Source organism: Phyllopteryx taeniolatus, chromosome 2, assembly GCF_024500385.1.
Source record: "Phyllopteryx taeniolatus isolate TA_2022b chromosome 2, UOR_Ptae_1.2, whole genome shotgun sequence".
Lineage (NCBI taxonomy): Eukaryota > Metazoa > Chordata > Actinopteri > Syngnathiformes > Syngnathidae > Phyllopteryx > Phyllopteryx taeniolatus.
This window is the reverse complement of record NC_084503.1, coordinates 38,498,909-38,521,863: the sequence shown is the minus strand read 5'-3', so window position 1 is coordinate 38,521,863 and position 22,955 is coordinate 38,498,909. Positions and strand designations below refer to the sequence as shown.

Genomic DNA, 22,955 nt, shown 5'->3' with positions numbered 1-22,955 from the left:
CCTACGCCGGGTGGTCGGTTTTTGGGGCGTCTCGGTTGGGCCAGTGGACCACCCTGGGTCTCGTGGTGTGGGAGGTGTCCCGTCCACTGGGCCCGACCTCGCCTCCCGATTGGATGTGGTGGGGTCCTCAGCTCCCTCGGTACAGGCACAGCAATTACAAGACACTTCTGATGGTTACTGTGCATGCGAAAAAGTGTCAATTCACTTGGATGTGTCCGCAGACACACACCCTGGACTTATTCTCTGGGTGTGGGGCCGCTCACTCATTGCGACAAATAACTTAAAACTATGCGTATTTTCTCACTTACACTCTGGTCCTATAAATGTTTACAATTTACATAGCCACTCCCACCACACTTCAGCCGGGTTCACGACCCTTGTCCTGCATGCTTCCCCTCCTGTCCCTGTCAGAATCAGAATCATCTTTATTTGCCAAGTATGTCCAAAAAACACAGAAGGAATTTTTCTCCGATAGTTGGAGCCGCTCTAGTACGACAACAGACAGTCAATTGACAGAGAACACTTTTGAGACATAAAGACATTGACAAAAAACAGTCACTGAGCAATAAAGGGTTGCTAGTTATCTGGTAATGCCAGTACTTTTTTTTTTTTTTTTTGGACAATTGTGCAAAAAGGTGCAGAGTCCTCTAGCACTTAGAGCAGTTCGAATGACTAATATTGCAATAGTCCGGTGCAATGACCATTGTGCAAAGGGCGGCGAGACTTCAAGGAGTGTATGCAGTTTAAAGTGACGAGTAGCGCGATAATCTGGGACAATGTTGATTGTGCAAATGTTGCAGATACTCCTCAGTCAGTGTGCAAGTGGTGCAGATGCTACTCTGGTATGAGTGGCCAGTATTGGTCAACAACAGATATGCAAATAGTGCAGCGTGGCGAGACAACTACAGTGAGTGCACGAGTAATATATAATTGGCCCCACAGAAATGTGACAACAAACTCAAGTCAAAAAATTACCAGCATGTTGTAATGGAATTGTAGGTTAGGTGATTAAGAAGTTGATTGCAAGAGGGAAGAAGCTGTTGGAATGTCTGCTAGTTCGAGTTTGCATTGATCGGTAGCGCCTACCTGAGGGAAGGAGCTGGAAGAGCCGGTGACCGGGGTGGGGAGGGTCCGAGAGGATTTTGCATGCCCTTGTCTTAGTTCTGGCACCGTGCAAGTCCTCAAGGGTGGGTAGGGGGGTACCGACAATCCTTTCAGCAGTTTTGATTGTCCGTTGCAGTCGGAGTTTGTCCTTTTTTGTAGCAGCACCAAACCAGACTGTGATGGAAGAACACAGGACTGATTCGATGACCGCTGTGTAGAACTGCCTCAGCCGCTCCTGTGGCAGGCCGTGCTTTCTCAGAAGTACATCCTCTGCTGGGCCTTTTTGAGGACGGAGTTGATGTTGGTCGCCCACTTCAGGTCCTGACAGACTGTAATTCCCAGGAACTTGAAGGTCTCGACGGTTGACACAAGGCAGCTGGACAACGTGAGGGGCAGCTGTGGCGAAGGATGCCTCCTGAAGTCCACCATCATCTCTACAGTCTTGAGCGTGTTCAGCTCCAGGTTGTGTCAGCCGCACCACAGCTCCAGCCGCTCCGCTTCCTGTCGATATGCAGACTCGTTACCGTCCTTGATGAGGCCGATGACAGTGGTGTCATCTGCAAACTTCAGGAGTTTTGACAGCCGGGTGCGTTGAGGTGCAGTCGTTCGTGTAGAGAGAGAAGAGCAACGGAGAAATTACACAACCTTGGGACGCCCCAGTGCTGATGCTGCGTGTGGATGAGGTGGCCTCCCCCAGCCTCACCTGCTGTGTCCTGCCCGTCAGAAAGCTGTAAATCCACTGGCAGTTGGCAGGTGAGACACTGAGCTGGAGAAGTTTGGATGAAAGGAGTTCAGGGATGATGGTGTTTAACGCTGAGCTGAAGATGAGTGCGAGACTTCTTTTGGGTGAGGCTGAGATGTTTTTGGGTGTGAGAGTTTTTTATGAAAGTTCTCTGGCTGTGTAAGGGTTATTTTGTGTTGTGTGTGATTTTTTTTAATGTGTCTTTGTGTGTGAAAGACAATTTTTTTTTGTATTTGTAAGACGTAAATGTTATTTTTGGCCTATATGCCATGTCATACTCACTGGCCCCTTCACGATGTACATCTGCAGAATCAAATACAAGAACCAAATCAAATATATCAAAATGTATTGAACTAAATATTTGTCATTGTGGTTGTAGTTCACAATGGCGTGGAACTGCACCGCGTCATACTGACAGCTGCGTCTAATATTTAGCATATTCCATTATCATTTTTTTAAAAGCAGATTTTTTTAACACAGCTCTTCTACTACAGTTTATTAGGTGTAGGCTACCTTATGTTTTGACATGTGAGTGTTTGTGGACATTTCTTCTTCTGTGCTAATATATCCCTTGACTGGCTGTCAGCTTCATTCGGCCACCAGTCGAAGTTCTTCCTAATGGAGACGTGTAACATACGTGTGCTTGTATAGCGCACTGTGATACTTGAAGCTCCTGCTGTTTTCTGTGGCTTTTCTCATGAAATTCCCTGTTAATCCTCGTTCTCTTCAGTTAAGGATGTTTGATTTGAACGGTGATGGGAAGCTCGGCCTCTCTGAAATGGCGAGGTTTGTCTCCAATTTATAAATATTCTGCAATATCCCCGCCTCAAAGACTACAACACTAAAACTTTGTGTCATCACAGGCTCTTGCCCGTACAGGAGAATTTCTTGATGAAGTTTCAGGTAGGATAATACACACTTTATGATTCGTTAAAATTTCGTTTAAATTTGTAAATGTGCATGTTTCTGGGTAACTCAAGTCATGTGGGTGATGTACTGAACCACAGCAGATTCAGCAATACTGGATTCACGATACAAGAGGATTATATGACCTTAATGTGCTGAATGGACATATGGCACATTGACACAAATGCATGGTTACTTTAAGTCCCGTTGTAATCATGTTTCATAATATTACATCTGCCAGGGAGGTCGTGTACATCTCTTGGTCAGTGGGATGATGCAATAGTAATTTTCACACTTTTACACACTTTTTTTTAGGCAGATTCAACTTTCAAATTCGAAGGCAGAAACAGTGACGTTTTTCCTGTTTTATTAACATTGTGAGACATTTTATAATAGTAAAACTACTAGATGCTATTAGGTGCCAGATATTACTTTGGTTGTTTTTCACCACATTTTTGACACCACACATAATTTCTATAAGCAGACAGTGATAAGCCACAGGTGGAGAGGCATAGGCTCCACTATCGATGTCAGGCATCACCACGGTAACATTAAACTGCAGTCTGAGCTGATCCAGATCAGCTGACTGCAGTTTCTATCACGTCTACGAGATTGCTATGTTGTGGCCAGACATTTTCATGTCCCCCAACCCCCACCAAGACGTGATAAATATCAAATTTTAAAGATGTAACCTTGCCATCTCATTCTATGGTTTCCGGGCTCTATTAGTGTTTGTAGTTTGTTTTTAGTGTCTGAGTTAATGAATTGTTTTAACAGGATAAAATAAATGTTTGTGACATTTGCAGATTTAGGTAAATACATTTTTTTCATTCATTTTTCTCAGAATAATCCAAATTGATTAATTTGTTTTAGAAAAGCTTAATATTTTCCCCCTCTTCAGACTAAAAAAACTGCATAAACTGAAGGCCATTACACTAGAGCCAATCAGGAGCCTAAAAAAAAGTACATTTCAGATAAAGTGGGATAACAAGGGTATGAAATCATCCTTGTGGACTGATACTTATTCTTTTGTTTTCAAAACCATAAAATGAATGAAATTGGCTCACATTAAGAACTTATATCACATGCTGGAGGACGTCACACAAGGAAGAAGCCGTTTATTTGTGGGCAGAAGGCTGAAATGCATAGAAGAAATATGCATATACAGTATTAAAAATACAGTGGTGCCTTGACATACAAGTGACCCGATTTACGAGGTTTTCGAAATACGAGCTGTCATTCAAACGATTTTTTTGCTTTGACTTACAAGCAGAAATGTTGACGAAACTAACGTCAATGTCGTGATATAAAAAACACTTGAAGTAACAGATATTTGAACACGAGTGGTGGAGCAACACATGTAGACAGACAATATAACAGTACTCACAGGCATATATTCTTTAACCTCTGCGAACATCGACTATTATTACTGCAGTTTATAGAGGAGTTGTAATTGTCTCGTCCGTCTCTATTTATATCTGTATGTCTGTATTATACTGCCCCCAGTCAGCTCCACAATCGCGAAACACAAACTGTTTAATTCTTTACGTTCTATTTAATTCTGTTATTCTTATGTTTTTGTAGTGTACAGGATTATTGTTCTATTTTCCTAATTAAAAAACACATTGCAAAAATGTGTTGTTAGTTTTTTGGGGGGAGGCTGGAACGGATTAATGAGATTTCATTCATTGCAGTGGGGAAAGAGAATTTGAGATATGACTGTTTTGAGGCAAAACTGTATAAATATATTTTTAAAATGTGTTTATTTTAGACATGGCCTAAGTTTTATTACAAAAAAAGGTTTTAATATCAATACCTCTTAGTAATGTCTGGACAAGATTAGTCTAAACTCATCTTTCTGAATACAATGTCCAGTTAAGTTTAAAATCCCACTAAAAAATATCCACATTACATATGTAATCCATTGCCTGCAGATATAACTGGTGACATAGAACCTATTTGATGATGACAAAGATGAAAGTTCAAAGTTTGTAGCACGGATACATTGTTAATCTTCCCTAAACGCCTACCACACGTACTTTATGTTCCCATATATGCAGTGGTGCTTGTGAAAACAGATCAACAATTCCTTTCTGACAGAGGATTAGCTAGTCGGGTCGGGATTACGTACAACGCTAGTCCCAGTTATCATAATCGGCATGGATTAATATGAGAGGTGGATGCGTTGGGGCTTTTTACTGCTCTCTAGAAATGTCCCACGGCTTCTAACAATTTTCTTGCTCTTATGCGCACAGGGCATCAGGCTCACAGTCAAGGAATTTGACTCCCTCTTCACACTCTATGATAAGGTGAAAATACACTTGCGTGTTTTTTGTGTGTCTTAGTTGTGTTACATTTTGTTTGTTAAAACAACTGGCATATGGTACAAGTCTATTTACTTTTAGGATTATTTGTAGATTGCATTAGCACTGCTGACGTTAGCCAGGCTGCTACATTGGTAGCATGATTTGTTCGTAATGGAGTGGGACTATAACACTATGTGTTATTGGTTTGAAGTTTTATTTTTTGGGAATGCGCAATGAGATAAAAATGACAAAGTGGTGTTCTGTCAAGCAGAAATGTTGCTAATGTTACATTGCTTCTGAATCAGCTGCCTGAGGTAACTTCGCTCTGCTTTCTTTTACTAGTCTTTAGCCCAGTTTTTGGCAAATGAGGGATGGGCATTTTTTATTGGTATTTGACGGCGGTGGATATTCTGCTGTAGTTTCAGCAAAGCTCCTGAAGCCCAAGGTAACAGGTCAGCGCGAGACTGCAAAGCAAATGATTGACACCTCGTCAGTCACACCTTCTGTCTCTGATTCGTTTTTGCGAACACGTAATATGATGAAAATTTTGAAACAGTGTAAATATTTACTCTGCAACTATAGCCACTGTTTCAGCCTCCATTGAAGAAAAACAAAATACCGGTAGTAATGTCAGTAAAAACATCAGAGGGTTTCTAGTACCAGTTACCTCATAATTTCAGGGACACGTAAATATGAAAATAGAATATGCATGACCAAAATGCCTTTTTTTAAATCAAATAACATTAGAACCATGTAATTAAAAAAAAAACACTTATTACACACACTGTAGTAAGCAGAGCAGTTTGCATACCAAAATCTCCTGCATCCAATGAAAAACTATTGTATAAAATGAAGAAAACACATTTTAAGAGATTTGTCATTGTACTGGTCTGTGTCCATTTGTTTGGCAACATAAGACCTCAGTTTCATGATTGTGCTACATTTTTATGACTGAGTGATTCTAATGTGGATGCCAAGGGCACTTTATAGTGATATTGACACAATAAGATTTCATGCTTATTGGGCTCCCTCCTCATGTATTCTGTCTCTTCTCTATTCTCAGGATGCTAACGGCTACATTGACGAACAGGAACTGGATGCTTTGCTGAAGGACCTCTCTGAGAAGAACAAAATGGTAATAATGACACTGAGATGGAATATGTATCAGCAACATGTATGCTTTTCTGACCAACGAAGTGTATGTTGGCAGGATGTGGAAGTCACAGGACTTTCGGGGTACAAGAAGAGCATCATGGCTCTGTCAGACGGAGGGAAACTGTTTCGCACTGAGCTGGAGATCGTTCTCTGCCGGGACTCTGAGCTGTGAGACCCACCACCCTCCTCCCCCCCCCCCCCCCCCCCCCCACTGCCTCCTTCCTACATCCTGTTGTAAACTGGTGCATGTACGACTTGCTTACAATGCTAGAAAGAAAACTTATAGTGCTCCTAAAAGCACACAGTCAACTGCTGGCCCCTCTGTTTATTCTTTTTAACACTTCGCTCCATGGTGAAATAGCCCTAGCAATTAAATATATTGTGTGATCAACTTTGTTTTTTTAGTTCCTATTTTAATATGCATTTGCAGTTTTACATCAATCCATCTATCCCCCTCCCCTCACTTAATACTTCTGTTCATGTATGCTATTTATTTTTGTCAAATTCAATTCACTCTTGTTTATTTCATGAAGCTTGTACTGTTCTATTAAATATATTACAGAGAGAATGAATAAATATAACATAAGACTCTTGCTTCAGTTATTCCCTCCACATTAAAGAAATATGTCCCCAAACAGCAGGGGGATTATTTCACCTCGCAACAATGCAATGTGAGAGAAAATAATTTCATCCCGCTGGAGTGGAGTGAAGATTACAGTCTGGGCGCTGAAAGGTAACCACAGCGGCAGGAGTGATACAACTTCTCTGTCCAATCTCATGCTAACAGAAAGCGTGATGTAGGACTGGGAGCTCCTCCATTTTTCATGCAGCGAATGCTTTTGTGGCGCTTTTAGATAAAAGTGAGTCGAGTGGGGGAAAAAAAAAAACATAGGAGGAGGATTGTCTCATAGCTCACTCCTACTGCATGAATACAAACAAAGTAGCAATAAAACCTAAGGAAAGAACTGTCATTTCTTTATGCATGTGTGCATATACAAGCTATTAAATATCATAAAATGTACTGTGTCCTATACAACAACTAAATTCAGAGTATTCATTAAAGGGTTTTACTATTAACACAATTTGGAATTTAGCACTGAGTAAACACTCTTTTCACGCACAATGTTCCTAATTTCTGTGGAGGAGGAAGCAACCCCCTCATCTATATCATATATATACTGTAACATTCTACTTCCATCAATTAATCATCAGCACTTTCATCTTTACTTAAACTCACTATCTTTGAAGCCAACCTCTTCACACACCATCGCAGTACTACACTCTCATTCAAAAGACACGATTGCAGGAAATGTTCTACATTGCACTAAGGCACACAAACACAAATGCACAAGGGTGTTCTACATTGCACTAAGGGACACAAACACAAATACACAAGGGGTGGGGATGGCAGCGTATAGTCGAAGCTGCTAACTGCTTACAACGAGGAAAGAGAGTTATATCCGGTCTGATTCCTTCACACACATCTGACACTTGCAGAGAGGGAGATGAGAGGAGCGAAACAAACAGATGAAATTCCCTCTGTGATTCCCCCCCACCATGCACCCTACACACATGCACATATAGAGGCATACTACTGGGCCAAACAAAGAGTGGATATAATCGTTGTGAATGTACAAGAAAGCACTGCCTATTCCTGAGGTGCTCCGAGTGTAGCTACTTCTCTAAAATAAACTACTGTACTTACAGTATGTTAATACACATTATACGTGCAGATCGATAGACCCTTTATTCATTAACAAGGAAAAATCACTAATACGCTAACACTGCGATGCACTGGAGTAATTAACCCTTACATACTTTTCGGGTGATAATAGACCTGTTTGGACTGTTGACCCCAAGTATTTCAAGTCCTCCACCCTTGCTATCTCTTCTCCCTTCCCCCTCCACCCCTCTCATTCATGCACATATATTCTGTTTTACTTCGGCTAATCTTCATTCCTCTGCTTTCCAGTGCTTGCCTCCATCTTTCTAACTGTTCCTCCAGCTGCTCCCTGCTTTCACTGCAGATCACAATGTCATCTGTCACATCTACAGCACACCTCACCATTGTTCTGCTGCCCTGATACATTATACATCCATCCACCCATCCATTTTCAACACCGCTTATCCTGGTTAGGGTTGCGGGAGCCTATCCCAGCTGACTTCGGGCGAAAGGCGGACTACACCCTGAACTGGTCGCCAGTCAGTCACAGGGCACATATAGACACGGACAACCATTCACACTCACATTCACACCGTCACTGAGTGGGAACTGAACCCACGCTGCCTGCACCAAAGTCAGGCGAGTGTACCACTACACCATCAGTGACTACATTATACATATCCTGTACTATTCTAACATTTATACTTTTTGTCTTTTTGTCTGTACCCTTTGTCTGTAAACAAACGTAAGAAAAACCCATATGCACCCAGTTGACAACAGGTCCCTCGACCTGAACGATAAAAATGTAGAAACTGTGAAGACGTTGCTCTTCACCAACTCTAATCGGAAGGAAAACAAATATATCAGGGACCCAAGCCGTGTATCATTAGTGGAACTGAGATGTAATAATTTAAAAATGCATCATTTCATTGTCAAAGCTGTATGCTGTCACTACAGCCATTATACTTTGCATTTGGAGTAATATCACAGGCGTAGTTGTGAGGAGAGAAACTCCATTTATTACATCTTAATTTGAGTGTTGGTGCTCAAATTCATCATTATCATATAAAGAAAATGCTAAATAATGACTTTTAGCAACACACTTACACTCACACACAGACACGCGCGCGCAGACACACACACACACACTCACACATAAGCATTAAATCAGGTTTTAAAGAAGTCTAAGTTGAGAAACATCCCCTGGCATTAGTCAGTACCACTTCTCTCTTATCAGTTTGTCCTCATTTATTTTTCCCAGCACTTTCATTTTTTTGCTTGTCAGCTCTGCTTCACAAGATCAGTTTTTTTCAAAACTATTCCCAATTTGGGGTTGTAGAGGAACACGTACACACATAAGTACCTTTGATCAAAGATTATGTTCATATTAATGTTGACTAAGCTTACACTCAGCCTTAACTATAGTAATATACATTCAATCTCTGTAGCCTTAATAGCATAGCAAGAAAATACTCCTAGTGGCAGGGCATTAAAGAATAACACTGCTGGATCCATTGAAGATATTTGCAGTTTTTTGAACACAGGAAGTGGGATAGGGAGGACAACATCTGTGCTCTCCAGTCTTCCTGAGGAGTGAAAAATCTCCCTAGAAAACTCTCTGTGATCCCAAGTCTCAGACCTCAGTTTCAGACATTTAATCATTCTAGTACCACTTCAAAAATACCACCTCAAAACACAGTGTTGTCTGGGTCATAAAGTAAACTGCAAAAGCTCACAACCTCAAGATTCAGCTGTTTTTTTCAAATACTTTGGAAACCTCAAAGGGGAAAAACTTGGATTGAATCAAACATTTCTTATCTTTTTCTTTTCTGTATATGATGGCAAAAGGGTGCCAGAGCGCTTACAGGTAACGAACTTCATCTGGTGGAAACAAAGTGCAATGCATAGACCAAAATAATATCATGACTTTAAATAGTACTAGTATCTGGTAGCAAATTATGGGAATATACCAGTGCAATCTAATTTTGAGTTTGAATCTTTGGGGATTTAAATGCCTGACACTGTTTTTTGGTTTTTTTACCGTCAAATATTTTGTAAAAATTAGTTTTTTTTAAATCGAGATGTACAAAAGAATTCAGTAAAAAAATATATATATTTGAATTCAAACTTAGATGACACAAAATAACATAAAAGACCTATTTACGGGTAACCAGGGAATTGCTGTTGAACCTCTCTGTATTCATCCATCGTCCAATCAAGTTGTGCTCCATTGATAATGTGACACTCACACTGAAAGGATTAGTATCCTTTAAAATAATTCAGTGTTTGAAATTCGAAAACTCAGATGGCACAAATACACTTCCATCGATTGTTCGTCAATAACAGTGGTGAGAAGTACAACCCCAATTCCAATGAAGTTGGGACATTGTGTTAAACATAAATAAAAACAGAATACAATAATTTGCAAATCATCTTCGACCAATATTTAATTGAATACACTACAAAGACAAGATATTTAATGTTCAACCTGATAAACTTTATTGTTCTTAGCAAATAATCATTAACTTGGAATTTTATGGCTGCAACACGTTCCCAAAAAGCTGGGACAGGATCATGTTTACCACTGTGTCACCTTTTCTTTTAATAACATTCAATAAATGTTTGGGAACTGAGGACACTAATTGCTGAAGCTTTGTAGGTGGAATTCTTTCCCATTCTTGCTTGATGTAAAGCTTCAGCTGTTCAACAGTCCGGGGTCTCCATTGTCGTATTTTACGCTTCATAATGCGCCACACATTTTCAATGGGAGACAGGTCTGGACTGCAGGGAGGCCAGTCTAGTACCCGCACTCTTTTACTACGAAGCCACGCTGTTGTAATACGTGCAGAATGTGGTTTGGCATTGTCTTGCTGAAATAAGCAGGGGTGTCCATGAAAAAGACATTGCTTGGATGGTAGCATGTGTTTCTCCAAAACCTGTATGTACCTTTCAGCATTCATGGTGCCTTCACAGATGTGTAAGTTACTCATGCCATTGGCACTAACACAGCCCCATACCATCGCAGATGCTGGCTTTTGAACTTTGCGTCCATAACAGTCCGGATGGTTCTTTTCCTCTGGCCCGGAGGACACAACGTCCACAATTTCCAAAAGCAAATTGAAATGTGGACTCGTTGGACCACAGAACACTTTTCCACTTTGCATCAGTCCATCTTAGATGAGCTCGGGCCCAAAGAAGCCGGCGGCGTTTCTGGGTGTTGTTGATAAATGGCTTTTGCGTTGCATAGTAGAGTTTCAAGTTGCACTTACTGACATTGGTTTTCTGAAGTGTTTCTGAGCCCATGTGGTGATATCATTTACACATTGATGTCGGTTTTTGATGCAGTGCCGCCTGAGGGATCGAAGGTCACCAGCATTCAATGTTGGTTTTCGGCCTTGCCGCTTACATGCAGTGATTTCTCCAGATTCTCTGAACCTTTTGATGATATTATGGACCGTACATGATGAAATCCATAAATTCCTTGCAATTGTACGTTGAGGAACATTGTCCTTAAACTGTTCGACTATTTTCTCACACACTTGTTCACAAAGAAGTGAACCTCACCCCATCTTTGCTTGTGAATGACTGAGCAATTCAGTGAAGCTCCTTTTATACCCAATCATGGCACCCACCTGTTCCCAATTAGCCTGTTCACCTGTGGGATGTTCCAAACAGGTGTTTGATGAGCATTCCTCAACTTTCTCAGTCTTTTTTGCCACCTGTCCCAGTTTTTTTTAAATGTTGCAGCCATAAAATTCTAAGGCAATGATTATTTGCTAAAAACAATAAAGTTTATCAGTTTGAACATTAAATATCTTGTCTTTGTAGTGTATTCAATTAAATATAGGTTGAACATGATTCGCAAATCATTTGTAACACAACGTCCCAACTTCATTGGAATTGGGGTTGTAATATAAACATATAAGTCACTGATGGTGTAGTGGTACACTCGCCTGACTTTGGTGCAGGCAGCGTGGGTTCAGTTCCCATTGAGTGATGGTGTGAATGTGAGTGCGAATGGTTGTCCCTGTCTATAAGTGCCCTGCGACTGACTGGTGACCAGTTCAGGGTGTAGTCCGCCTTTCGCCCGAAGTCAGCTGGTATAGGCTCCAGCGTCCCGCGACCCTAACCAGGATAAGCGGTGTTGAAAATGGATGGATATAAACATATAGTATACCATAAATATTTTGAAATTGTTTCTGTACTGCACTTTTTTTACGTATCTTTACCTGAGTATTTATTTTTCAGACAAAGTTTTACTTTTACTCCCTAATTTGAAAGATATCTGTACTATCTACTCGAGCACCATGAAAGTTATAAAGGGGGAAACAATTATCTCTGGAAAGATGTTTACAGTCGTTATTTATGTAATTTAAAAAAAATTATTTTCTTATATTGACGGGCGGGGTTAATGTTGAAACTGTGCGTTATTGTTACAGTGGTTAATCATGATACTAAACATACTTTTAATAAAACCTTTGTCGCATTTTTGGTAAACGCTTGAGTGTACTACGTTACTGTATCTTAATGATGGTCATGATGTGGTAGTTGGAGAGCAAAATATTTTTTGGTAGTTAGTGTAAATGTTGGAGAAACGCAATTGATAGTGAGATTGTGACCTCTAGCGGACAAAGTTTGTCAGTGCAGAAGAAGGCGGCAAAAAAAACGTCACGTACATGCCACGTGATCAACAACGTCTAGCGTGTTGGCGTGTCATGTGACGTCATCACGTACATCCAGCGTCTGGCCGTGGCCGTGAGTGCCCTTCATCCGTCCACATTTTGCCAGGCTTGACTCCCCAAAGCACGCAGAAATGGCCCTGCTCAAGTCCAACAAAGTTTTCGTCTGTTTGGGAAACATTACGCCGTCCCTCGGGGTGCTGTCCGCCCGTAACAGGTAAAAAGTGACATTGTGTTCAAATACTAGCTACGGCCTCATGCTTTACGTTTTAGCCACGAAAGTAGTTGTTAATGCTATCTCGCTTGGCTACAATTGACTATAACATTCTCATAATACGGAAGCTCGCTCACACCGAGGTGAGCTCATGTTAGCAGCACAAACGCGGTCAGGGGTCATCGGGTGACAGCAGGCCTTGGCATCGGAATTGTCAGCTTGTTTGCGGCTCAGGCGTTTGACAGTCGTTCCAAAACTTGCCTGAATTGCATCTGTTGTGCCAGTTTGGGATTTGAAGGGACCAATGTTGATTGTGAATGTCACGTTGCAATCAGTATAGTTTCCCGAAAGCCGATACGCAGGGATTAGGAGGGGTTTAGCGGTATTTTATACTTGATATATTACTGGGAAATGTGGGGAAATAAAATTTTAAATAATGACTTGTTGTTGCAGTATAACGTGTTTTAGTCGTTCAAAAATCTTTTCAATTGATTCTAATCCGAGGATTTTCGATTTCGAGAAATCAAATCCCACGTTCAATTTGAGCTAAACGTCTTGCCGTTGTTGGTAAATTCGCGCGACGTGATTGGCTGCTTTGGGTCACATTTTGTCGCTGATTGGTTCAATTCATGAGGCGTTGTTCACGCTTGTATTGGTGCACTTTAGCGTTAAAAAAAAGGTCAAATTGCTTAGGGTATGTTTTTTTAATTGTTTTTATTGGATGTGTAACTGTAATCTTAGATATATTGTGTACATTTACTTTATAGATATTGTATTTGTTTGTATTGTGTTTGAACCTACATTTTTACATTACGCTAGCCTGTGTTTCGTGTGCGTGTTTCTCTGGCCTCAATCTCGTTGTCCTTGAATATAAAATTTAAATATTTCAAAAGATGTTTATTTGTATAAATAGGTCTCAGACGTGATTTAAAAAAAAAAAATAAAAAAAAAATAATATATATATATATATATACACACACACACACACACACACACACACACACACACACACACACACCAGTGGACGACTGGTTAGAGCGTCAGCCTCACAGTTCTGAGGACCCGGGTTCAATCCCCGGCCCCGCCTGTGTGGAGTTTGCATGTTCTCCCCGTGCCTGCGTGGGTTTTCTCCGGGCACTCCGGTTTCCTCCCACATCCCAAAAACATGCATGAATTGGAGACTCTAAATTGCCCGTAGGCATGACTGTGAGTGCGAATGGTTGTTTGTTCCTATGTGCCCTGCGATTGGCTGGCAACCAGTTCAGGGTGTACCCCGCCTCCTGCCCGATGACAGCTGGGATAGGCTCCAGCACGCCCGCGACCCTAGTGAGGAGAAGCGGCTCAGAAAATGGATGGATGGATATATATATTTATTTATTTTTTTAAGATGTTGGATTGTAGCAAGACTAATGACCTTATGGTGGCCTTTGGTCTATTGATCCCTGATAACTGTCTGTTTATATATTGAAGTTCAGCTGTTCAAAGGTTCCATGTGCACGGAAACTATAAAGCATCACTTGCATTGTGTTATCTATTTTCCTCCAAGAATCCCAAGAAGGCGCAATGACAAAATATTTTATAGCTGCAAAGATAAGTGCTTTGTTTATGCAGTTAAAGGGAGTTTGCAATTCATGGCCCCGCAAAAAACAACAACACTTTTTGTCATATTTGTTAAAACTGTCAGTATAACTTAACAGTAGCACGTAAGTGACATGGTGTGTGAAAATATCAGCCGTCTCTGGCTCCATCTTGTATCTGTAATATGATTTTTAACAAACCACCATGCCTGAAGAAAAACAACCAATCACAGACAGAAGGTGTCCATCATTTGTCGTGCACTCGCGGGCACACAATAATAGCGGGCAGACCCGTGTGGCCCTGCAAAAATTAAAACTTAAAACTGATAACATTTATTGTTATAGTAACACTCCACTAAGGATAAAGCATTTTTCTGGTGTAACAGGGTTACAGGTCAGTGTGAGTTTGTAAAAATATGACAAAGATTTTTTTTTTTTAACTGTAAACTCTCTCTTTAAAAGTGTTTGAATGTTTACTCAGTCTTTGGCAGGGATTTTGGTCAAAATGTAATTCTTCTACATTCTTATTTTGGCGGTTTATTATTATTAGGTGGTGCTTGGAGACCATTGCCCTTTGCAGAGATTTCAGTCCTAATTTTAGCTGCAAAGTTAAGGGGTGTTTACAAAGCAGAAGAAACATGAGACCAATGTTAGCCTCAGTCATCTTAACATGGAACTGTGAATGTTCTTTTTTTTTTTTTTTTTTTTTTTTTTTTTTTTTTGAGAAATAATCATGAAAATTAGTGCTGCAACTAACAATTATTCTAATTATGGATTAACCTGTTGATTATTTTTTCGATGAATCGTATAAAAACGTTTTAATTTTCATCCCTTTATTTGAAAACGGGGCATTATTTCCGATTGACAGTGCAGAAAATGCTCAAACATAAATTGATTATCATTCAGTTTGGTCCGTAAATTGTCAGAAAATGGGAAAAAACAGAATTATAATCAGTCTGCTTTCATGGAGGACAATGGGAATCTGAGAAAATAAACTGTTGAGAGGCTGAAATTTTGAGGATTTGGACAAACTTAGTTTTTAGTGAAACAAGGTCTCCAAACGATTAATCAGTTATCTAAATAGTTGTCAATTAATTGGAAAATTGATTAGTTGTCATTTAATTGATTTATTGTTGCACTAATTTATTTATTTGTTATTTCAGTTGTCCCTTTTTCACTATTATGACTCATAGGATGAAAATAAATAGACAATTAATAGAAGTCCTGTGATGTTGTGCCCATTGCTCACATGTTGTTCATGTGTCAGCGTGGTCTCCTCAGCTCCATTGATTTTTTAAAAAAATGTATTTATTTTTATTTTATTTTATTTTTTTATATAAATAAATCTCCTGTGTAACAGGTCACGGTGGTATTACATTTGCATGACCAGTGTGACTTAAGGTCCTTAAATACTTACATTTGGACCTTGTCCACTTACATTAGTGGTCCTGTTCATAATGGATGTTTTGTCCTGTGTCTTTGCAGCTCATGGTGGGGTGGAGTGCAGATGGGTCCCCCTGATCCCATCTTGGGTGTGACCGAAGCCTTCAAGAGGGACACCAACCCCAAGAAGATGAACCTGGGAGTGGGAGCTTACAGGGACGACCAGGGCAAGCCCTTTGTCCTCAGTTGTGTTCGCAAGGTAAGACTGCACACAAACGCATGGAAATGCCTCCTCATCATGCGAGAGGGTGTATGTATTTGTTTTGTATTAATGTATGTAGCCACTCTCTCTCATGTCTTTCAGGCGGAGGCCTTGATTGCAGAAAAACAGCTGGATAAGGAATATCTTCCCATTGGCGGTTTGGGAGATTTTACGAAGGCATGTGCCCAACTTGCTCTTGGAGCTGATAACGAGGTCTTGAAGAGTGGCAGGGTAAGTTGGTGTCTGTGCACTAATTCACCACAGAGACGGTTCAAGTTGCAAAGTAGTCATCTCCCAACAGAACATTACTGTCCAGACCATCTCAGGAACTGGATCTCTGCGCATTGGAGCTAACTTTTTGGTAATATACTCTTGTATAGTAGGTCCATTAGCCCATATGAACAGTAAGGCAAAGCCTGATTTTCTCACATCTTTTTTTTTTTTTTTGGTTTGTTTTTTTCTTGGTCCAGTCTCGGTTCCATGGAGGTCCTCATGATGTGTATCTGCCCAAGCCTTCCTGGGGTAACCACACACCCATCTTCAGAGATGCTGGCATGCAGCTCAAAGCGTACCGCTACTACAACCCTTCCACATGTGGCTTTGATTTCAAAGGCGCTCTGGAAGACATCTCTGTAAGACGTGGAATCATTTGGGTGTTTCTTTTGAGAGGAACATTTCTAAAGTGCATCATGATATGGGACACTGATGACTGACTGACTGTTTTTCCTTTTAAATATTTTTTGTAGGGATGCACCAATACCAGTAAAAATGCTCCGATACTAGCACACCAATACGACTTTATCGGCCTGACATAAGTATAAATTGCGGGCAGGTGGAATAGGAGCCATGTCGGCCATGTGGAGCTACTTTAAGATAGCATGGATACAACGCTTTATAAGCCGACTGCAAATTATGCTCTGCAAAATGGATGATGAATTCCGCTCGGCCGGCATTGCTCAGCTCTGGCCGAGCCAGCCGCCCTTCTGTCACAAAGCCTCTAGTGCGGCATGTCGAATAAAGACAAGTAAGCGATGGTGTGATAAAGTATCACTTCAGTTGACCTGTAACAGTTTTATTTTATAACTTGTCTTGCATTTCTAGTTTCTCACTTTATTTTGTAGTTGACACATAGTGGTAACATGGCATCCATATTTGTACTTGTATATCCACCAGATTTGACATCTTTTTGTTCTTTGTCTCATGTTTGTATTCCTTTTACATGGTTCCCCTTAGTGTTCAGACTGAGATGCAACAGAACTGAAATGCCTTGTTACAGGATACATGTAAGGGAAGTGTGACACGATTTAGAGATAATATACAGTCGGATGTTTAAAATGTCAGTAATGACAAGTTATCACTGTAAAAAGTGTTATTTGAGTCCAACTAATGTCATGTACAAGAAAAGCTTTTTATGTTTTGAACAATATTTGATTGAAATACATTTTCATCACAATTTTAAGACATAATTATTATTGACGAGTACTCAATTGTACGTATTTGTATTTTGTTGAAAAAAGTGGTGTTGGTGCATCCCAAGTTTGTTTTTTCTTGAATTTGGACTCCTCTTTTTTGTATTGATTTATACAACATTCACAGATCAAGTCACAAGTTGTTCGTGTTTAGACCTTTACATTAAAAAGCGAGCAGCAATGAGTTGGAATGAGCTGCATGACCTATTTAAAGTGTGACTAATCTAAAGTGATTCATTGTTTTTTACAGAAAATCCCAGAGCAGAGTGTGATCTTGTTGCATGCCTGTGCCCACAACCCAACCGGTGTGGATCCCAGGCCTGAGCAGTGGAAGGAGATCGCTGACATTGTGAAGGTGCGTCTTCATTCTCTCTGTAAATGTCCACACACTTTCCGCAATCAGCATTTGTGATGGCTCCAAAGGCAGTGTAGATAACCACACTGTTCACTTTTATTGACTCCTCTTCTATCTCCCCCCCCCCAAACCCCTCTTCTGTTGTCTGCTGATTGCTTTCTTTCTCGCCATACAGAAGCGCAACTTGCTGGTGTTCTTCGACATGGCGTACCAGGGCTTCGCAAGCGGAGACATCGATCGCGATGCCTGGGCTGTGCGCTACTTCATCGAGCAGGGCCACAACATTGTACTGTCCCAGTCCTATGCTAAGAACATGGGTCTCTATGGTCAGTGTCATTGCGCCACAGCAGGGTTTCCCCAAGTGCAGTGGTGCCTTGAGATAAGTTTTAATTTATTCGGTGACCCTGCTCAAAAACACATCTCAAATCACAAAGCATGTTTGTAATTTGTTTTTAAAATAGCACTCTAATGTACTTTATAAACCACAGTAAAGACTGAATTGAAGTGTTTTTGCCACATTTGCTTCAATTCAATGGACATTGTGCTACTCCCGGTGTGCTCTCCCGGGGGGCAGTATAATACAGACAGCGAAAAAACATAAAGAACTGTTTCACAACTGACTCGGTAAGCTGCGGTCATTTTTCGCAAAGGATAATGATTATACAGTGGAACCCCGCTATTTGCAGGGTATAGGGACTGGGCCGGACCGAATTTCAAATAGCCACGGATAATTCACGCACAGTATAACTGCATTGGGGGGGGGGGGTGGTCAAATTCTTGAGTATGCGGGGGTAAACCGCCAATAACCATTTTCAGGGTTGGTTGCCCCAGCAAAAGAAAAAACAAGACTTTAAAAAAATAATAATTTTTAAATCTGGGACTAGGTTAGTCCGTGGGTGCCGCAAGTGTGTGGTGGTCAATTGTATGCATATGAGTGTTATTGTATTGTCTGTCTACATATGTTGCTTCACCATTGTTGTGGTAAAATATTGGTTGCTTCATGGGTTATAACAGCGTGACACCGATGCTATATGTTAGCCCGTCTAGGGCATTTTGTATTGTTCGCTAGCATTAAGATGAACAGGCTGCTGTTAAGGCGAAGCGATGTAGTTGTTTTAAATGCACAACATGTAATTCTTTGTTATATGTTTAGGTTTACAGTAAACCTCAACCGGTAGTGACAATAAAGAGCCTGAAGCCTCTTTTTTGAAGATTTGTTCACTATCTGCTAAACTGCTGCTAGTTGTGAAGTGAGTTGAGTTCAATGCCACCACACAGCACTCGTATGCCAAATTTTAACTTGTATATCAAAGACTGTAGATGTAACTTGATGTTGACAGCTGACATTAAGTATCATTTTAGTTCTGGTTTTATATACACAGTATCATCAGAAAACAACAATGGGTGACTCTAAACGTGTGCCTTTGTTTTACCACCACCTAGTGGTTAAACCTACACAGAACTTGATTTTAATCAAATATGTGTTCCTAGTAGAATACGTTTTATGGTCTTACAGTTGTCTGTGATGGTATTTTCAAGCCAAGGTGACTAACTCACAGTTTGAAAAATATAAATGTCAAACAAAAGTTTATAAAAGCACTTCACACAATAATGCTAAATGTCTTTTAATTCCCATTATTATGCAAGAATGCTTAAGTACCGACAAGTTTGGCTTCAAAATGGAGCTGACATGCTGAAACAAGCTGATCGTGTGCCGTTGTTGTTGTCTTGACAGGCGAGCGTGTGGGAGGCTTCACTGTGGTGTGTAAAGACAGTGAGGAGGCGAAGAGGGTGGAGTCTCAACTGAAGATCCTCATCAGGCCCATTTACTCCAACCCGCCAATGAACGGAGCAAGAATCGCTACAACTATTCTTAACACACCAGATCTTCGTGCACTTTGGTAGAAATTGTTAGGTTATCAGTCTTTGATGGTGTTTCCTCAACTTGAACGAGCACTAAATGCTGTCATTACTGCTTGTGTGGTAGGCTGGAGGAGGTCCACGGGATGGCAAATCGCATCATCAAGATGAGAGAGCAGCTCGTAGCCGGCCTGAAAAAGAACGGCTCCACCCACAACTGGCAGCATGTCATCGACCAGATCGGCATGTTCTGCTTCACAGGCCTGAAACCGGAACAGGTACACGTGCGCAAACAGGGATTTAATTATAAATTAACGCTGATGTAAAAAAAAAAAATAACCATGTACAGATTTCATTACCATTTTTTATCTTTCATTCAAAAATGATAATTGTTCACCATTATAGAAGACTGCTATTTAATAATTACATTCATGAAAATGGCTGGAGACTGAATTGAATCATTGTGGTATACCTGGTATTGGTCAATTAGGGTTTGACATTTGTAAAGGTTTACCTTCCCACTTCTTATAGTAAATTCAAATAGTTCAGTGAACCCCAGCTATTCGCAGGGGATAGGGGACCGAGACCTGCCGCTAATATACTGTAAGTATATAAAAAGCGAAAAGCTGCGTGTAATTGAAGCCTACTTAATAAGTTTGCAATTGCCTGCCACAAAATGGCACCAAAGCAAAATTTTAATATTGGACAACCCTGAGCAAATTGGTCTAGATAAATTGATAGATATTTTATTATTTTGCAGAAAATTCAAGTGTCAAGAGATGATCAAGGACAAGACTTGGCTAGCTCTGACTACCAACTTTTAAGTAATAAAGTGGTACCTTGACTTAGTTGAATTTGTTCTGTTACCACGCTTATCTCAAACCACTTCTATCTCAAATCATCTTTCCTGATTAAAATGAATGGAAATGCCATAACTACAGTCATGGCTAAAAATAAGGGCATCCCAGGGGTGCCTATGATTTTGGCCATAAAGCAAATGCAGGACAAAAAACACTGTTTAGAAAAACACAATAAATTAACAAAATAAAACCACACACTGGAAACTCTCATACATATAGGGTATGGGAATGCTGGGGAGAACAAATGGTTTTTGAAAGGAGTTTTATAGATCAAGGAGAGTGGGAGTAGGCAGTTCAGTTCAGTTCATGTTCGCCCAAAATATGAACAAGTTCTTTCATTGAACTCGTTCAGGTACGACACTGACTGGGAGTGGAAAATAAAATGCTTAAAACATGCACATTACCTCTTTTTAAAAAACATTTTTTATTATTTTTTTTTTTTTATAAATTGGTCACGATCTGCCAAAACGGCTGCTTGCCACCAGAGGTACCATTTCTAAAACATTTTGCCTGCAACTCAAGAAAGAAATGGGCAAAGTGACTGCTTGTATCTAAAAAAAAAAAAAACTCACAAATTGGGTCACTTATAAGTTCAAGTACCATTGTATATTAAATTAATATCTAAGCTTAAGAGCACAAATCATATTCAATTCATTCATGAATTTAGTCTTAACTGTATTTGACCCTTTTCTTACTCTTGTAATATTAGCCTCCATCTTAAATTAAAGCAAGTGTTTATTGATAAAGTTTTTGTCGTCACTTACATTTGATAGGTTTCACTAATAGGACTATTTCTTTAAATTTATTTGTTGTCTCAAATAATGCAAGTTTCAAACGTTTGTTGTTGTGACTCCATGTAGTGTCGGGCAACTTGTTTTTATTCAATGGCCTACTATTATACTCCCCCTAATGCCCCACCACCCCAAATCTTCTCTCCCAGGTTGAACGCATAACGAAAGAGTTTTCAGTGTACATGACCAAGGATGGCAGAATCTCCATGGCAGGCGTGTCCTCCGGGAACGTGGAATACCTGGCGCAGGCAATCCACGCCGTCTCAAAGTAGAGCGGATCCCGCTGGGAGAGTAACAGCACCCAAACGGCAAGGTTGAAGAGATTTGAAACATCGCTTGCTCTCCTTCTTTCATTTCTAGTATACAGTTACATTTTATTGGACTTCATCAGCCTACTGTCCAACTTGTTGCTGTTAAATGGTTTACTTTTTTGTTTGTTTTTGCTCCAAAAGCATGTCATTAAATAACAGATTCCCCTGCTAAATTGTTCATTGTGTTCACTTTGAGCTGAAATGAGAAATATACTGTAATGTTGTTTTATTTATTGTGCGGAACAAACCTGGCTGCTGTTCTTCTACTTTTGGCTCACTCACTTTAAACTGTCAGGGTAATATTTAGATAGTAGTTTCAAGTACAAGTGAAGATCTGTGTGGCTATGTGAAAGCATGTGTAAATGTCTTTTGGGTTTTTTTTTTTAACTTTATTCAAAGGAAAGGACTCTCTGTCATTGGTTTAAAAAAAAAAAAAAAAAAAAAAGTCTGCTTGTCACACTTCTGTTTCAGTCTTATTTAGTACTTTTCACTCTTTCATCAAAAGTTAACTGAATGTTTTCAGTTGCAGAGCAGCAGTTTCTCAATCAGTCGTGTCATTTTATCCCTCAAAACAAATAGTCATGGAAGCCAAAAAAATACTTAATTGAGCTCTGTATGGAAGTGGGTGGTGATGATTTTCACTGCAGACATGGTGTATTTCATTCAGATTTTCTTTTCAGATTTCCATCATACAGTTTTGCTTTAAATATTGGTACAGATGTCTCAGTGTGGGCTTTAAGAGGCAACGTGTCAATCTGTTCATCATTAAGACATGAGCATTGAGGGCATTCGAATGTGAAACGTTACCATTTGCCTCTATTCTGCATATAAAACATTAGTCATTGCATTACAGAACTATAATAAATCATTTAAGAGTAACTTCTCTTGTGGTTTTCTTGATTCTACTATGAAATGTGATCGGGTAACTTAAATATTACCTCTTTAAAAACAAGCTCGATACGTGAAGTTTTCCTTATAAATTTGATCAGCAGTATTGTACAGTACAGCTGGCTGGATGAATAGTCAGATAATCAGTTTTTAGTGCTTTGCAGCCACTAATGTAGAACTTTTCATCAAGTTATAGTACAGGGTGTCCACAATGTCTCTGCAATTTAAAAAAAAATATTTCTATCAATTTCCTTTTTTAATGTTTTAAATGAGATATTATGGACATCCTGTTAGTTTAAATGAAAAAAAATGACCTGGTTTTCTTTTAATTGTGTAGAACTGCCAATATCCCAGTAAAATTATTACAGTACATTGTATCATGTCTCAATTCTTGTACTGTGCACGCATATACACTAAATACGCCATTTCC

The 22,955-nt window shown here is 39.9% G+C and overlaps 2 protein-coding genes across 2 annotated transcripts in view; both read left to right on the top strand.

Moving 5' to 3' along the window:
- Positions 1–6,801, top strand: part of LOC133474422 (calretinin-like) — a 32,495-nt gene extending 25,694 nt beyond the window's left edge. The window contains exons 7-11 of the mRNA XM_061766131.1: positions 2,577–2,632; positions 2,710–2,749; positions 5,008–5,061; positions 6,122–6,193; positions 6,269–6,801. Coding sequence (XP_061622115.1) covers positions 2,577–2,632; positions 2,710–2,749; positions 5,008–5,061; positions 6,122–6,193; positions 6,269–6,385 — 339 coding nt within the window. The 3' untranslated portion in view covers positions 6,386–6,801. The remainder of the gene's footprint in view (positions 1–2,576; positions 2,633–2,709; positions 2,750–5,007; positions 5,062–6,121; positions 6,194–6,268) is intronic.
- Positions 6,802–12,595: 5,794 nt separating this feature from the next.
- LOC133474421 (aspartate aminotransferase, mitochondrial) lies at positions 12,596–22,516 on the top strand. The gene is made up of 10 exons (XM_061766130.1): positions 12,596–12,772; positions 15,832–15,988; positions 16,094–16,222; positions 16,293–16,352; positions 16,462–16,623; positions 17,711–17,815; positions 17,991–18,141; positions 19,551–19,716; positions 19,803–19,953; positions 21,476–22,516. The coding sequence occupies exons 1-10, from the start codon at positions 12,690–12,692 to the stop codon at positions 21,596–21,598; spliced, it is 1,287 nt and encodes a 428-aa protein (XP_061622114.1). The 5' UTR covers positions 12,596–12,689; the 3' UTR covers positions 21,599–22,516.
- Positions 22,517–22,955: the final 439 nt, after the last annotated feature.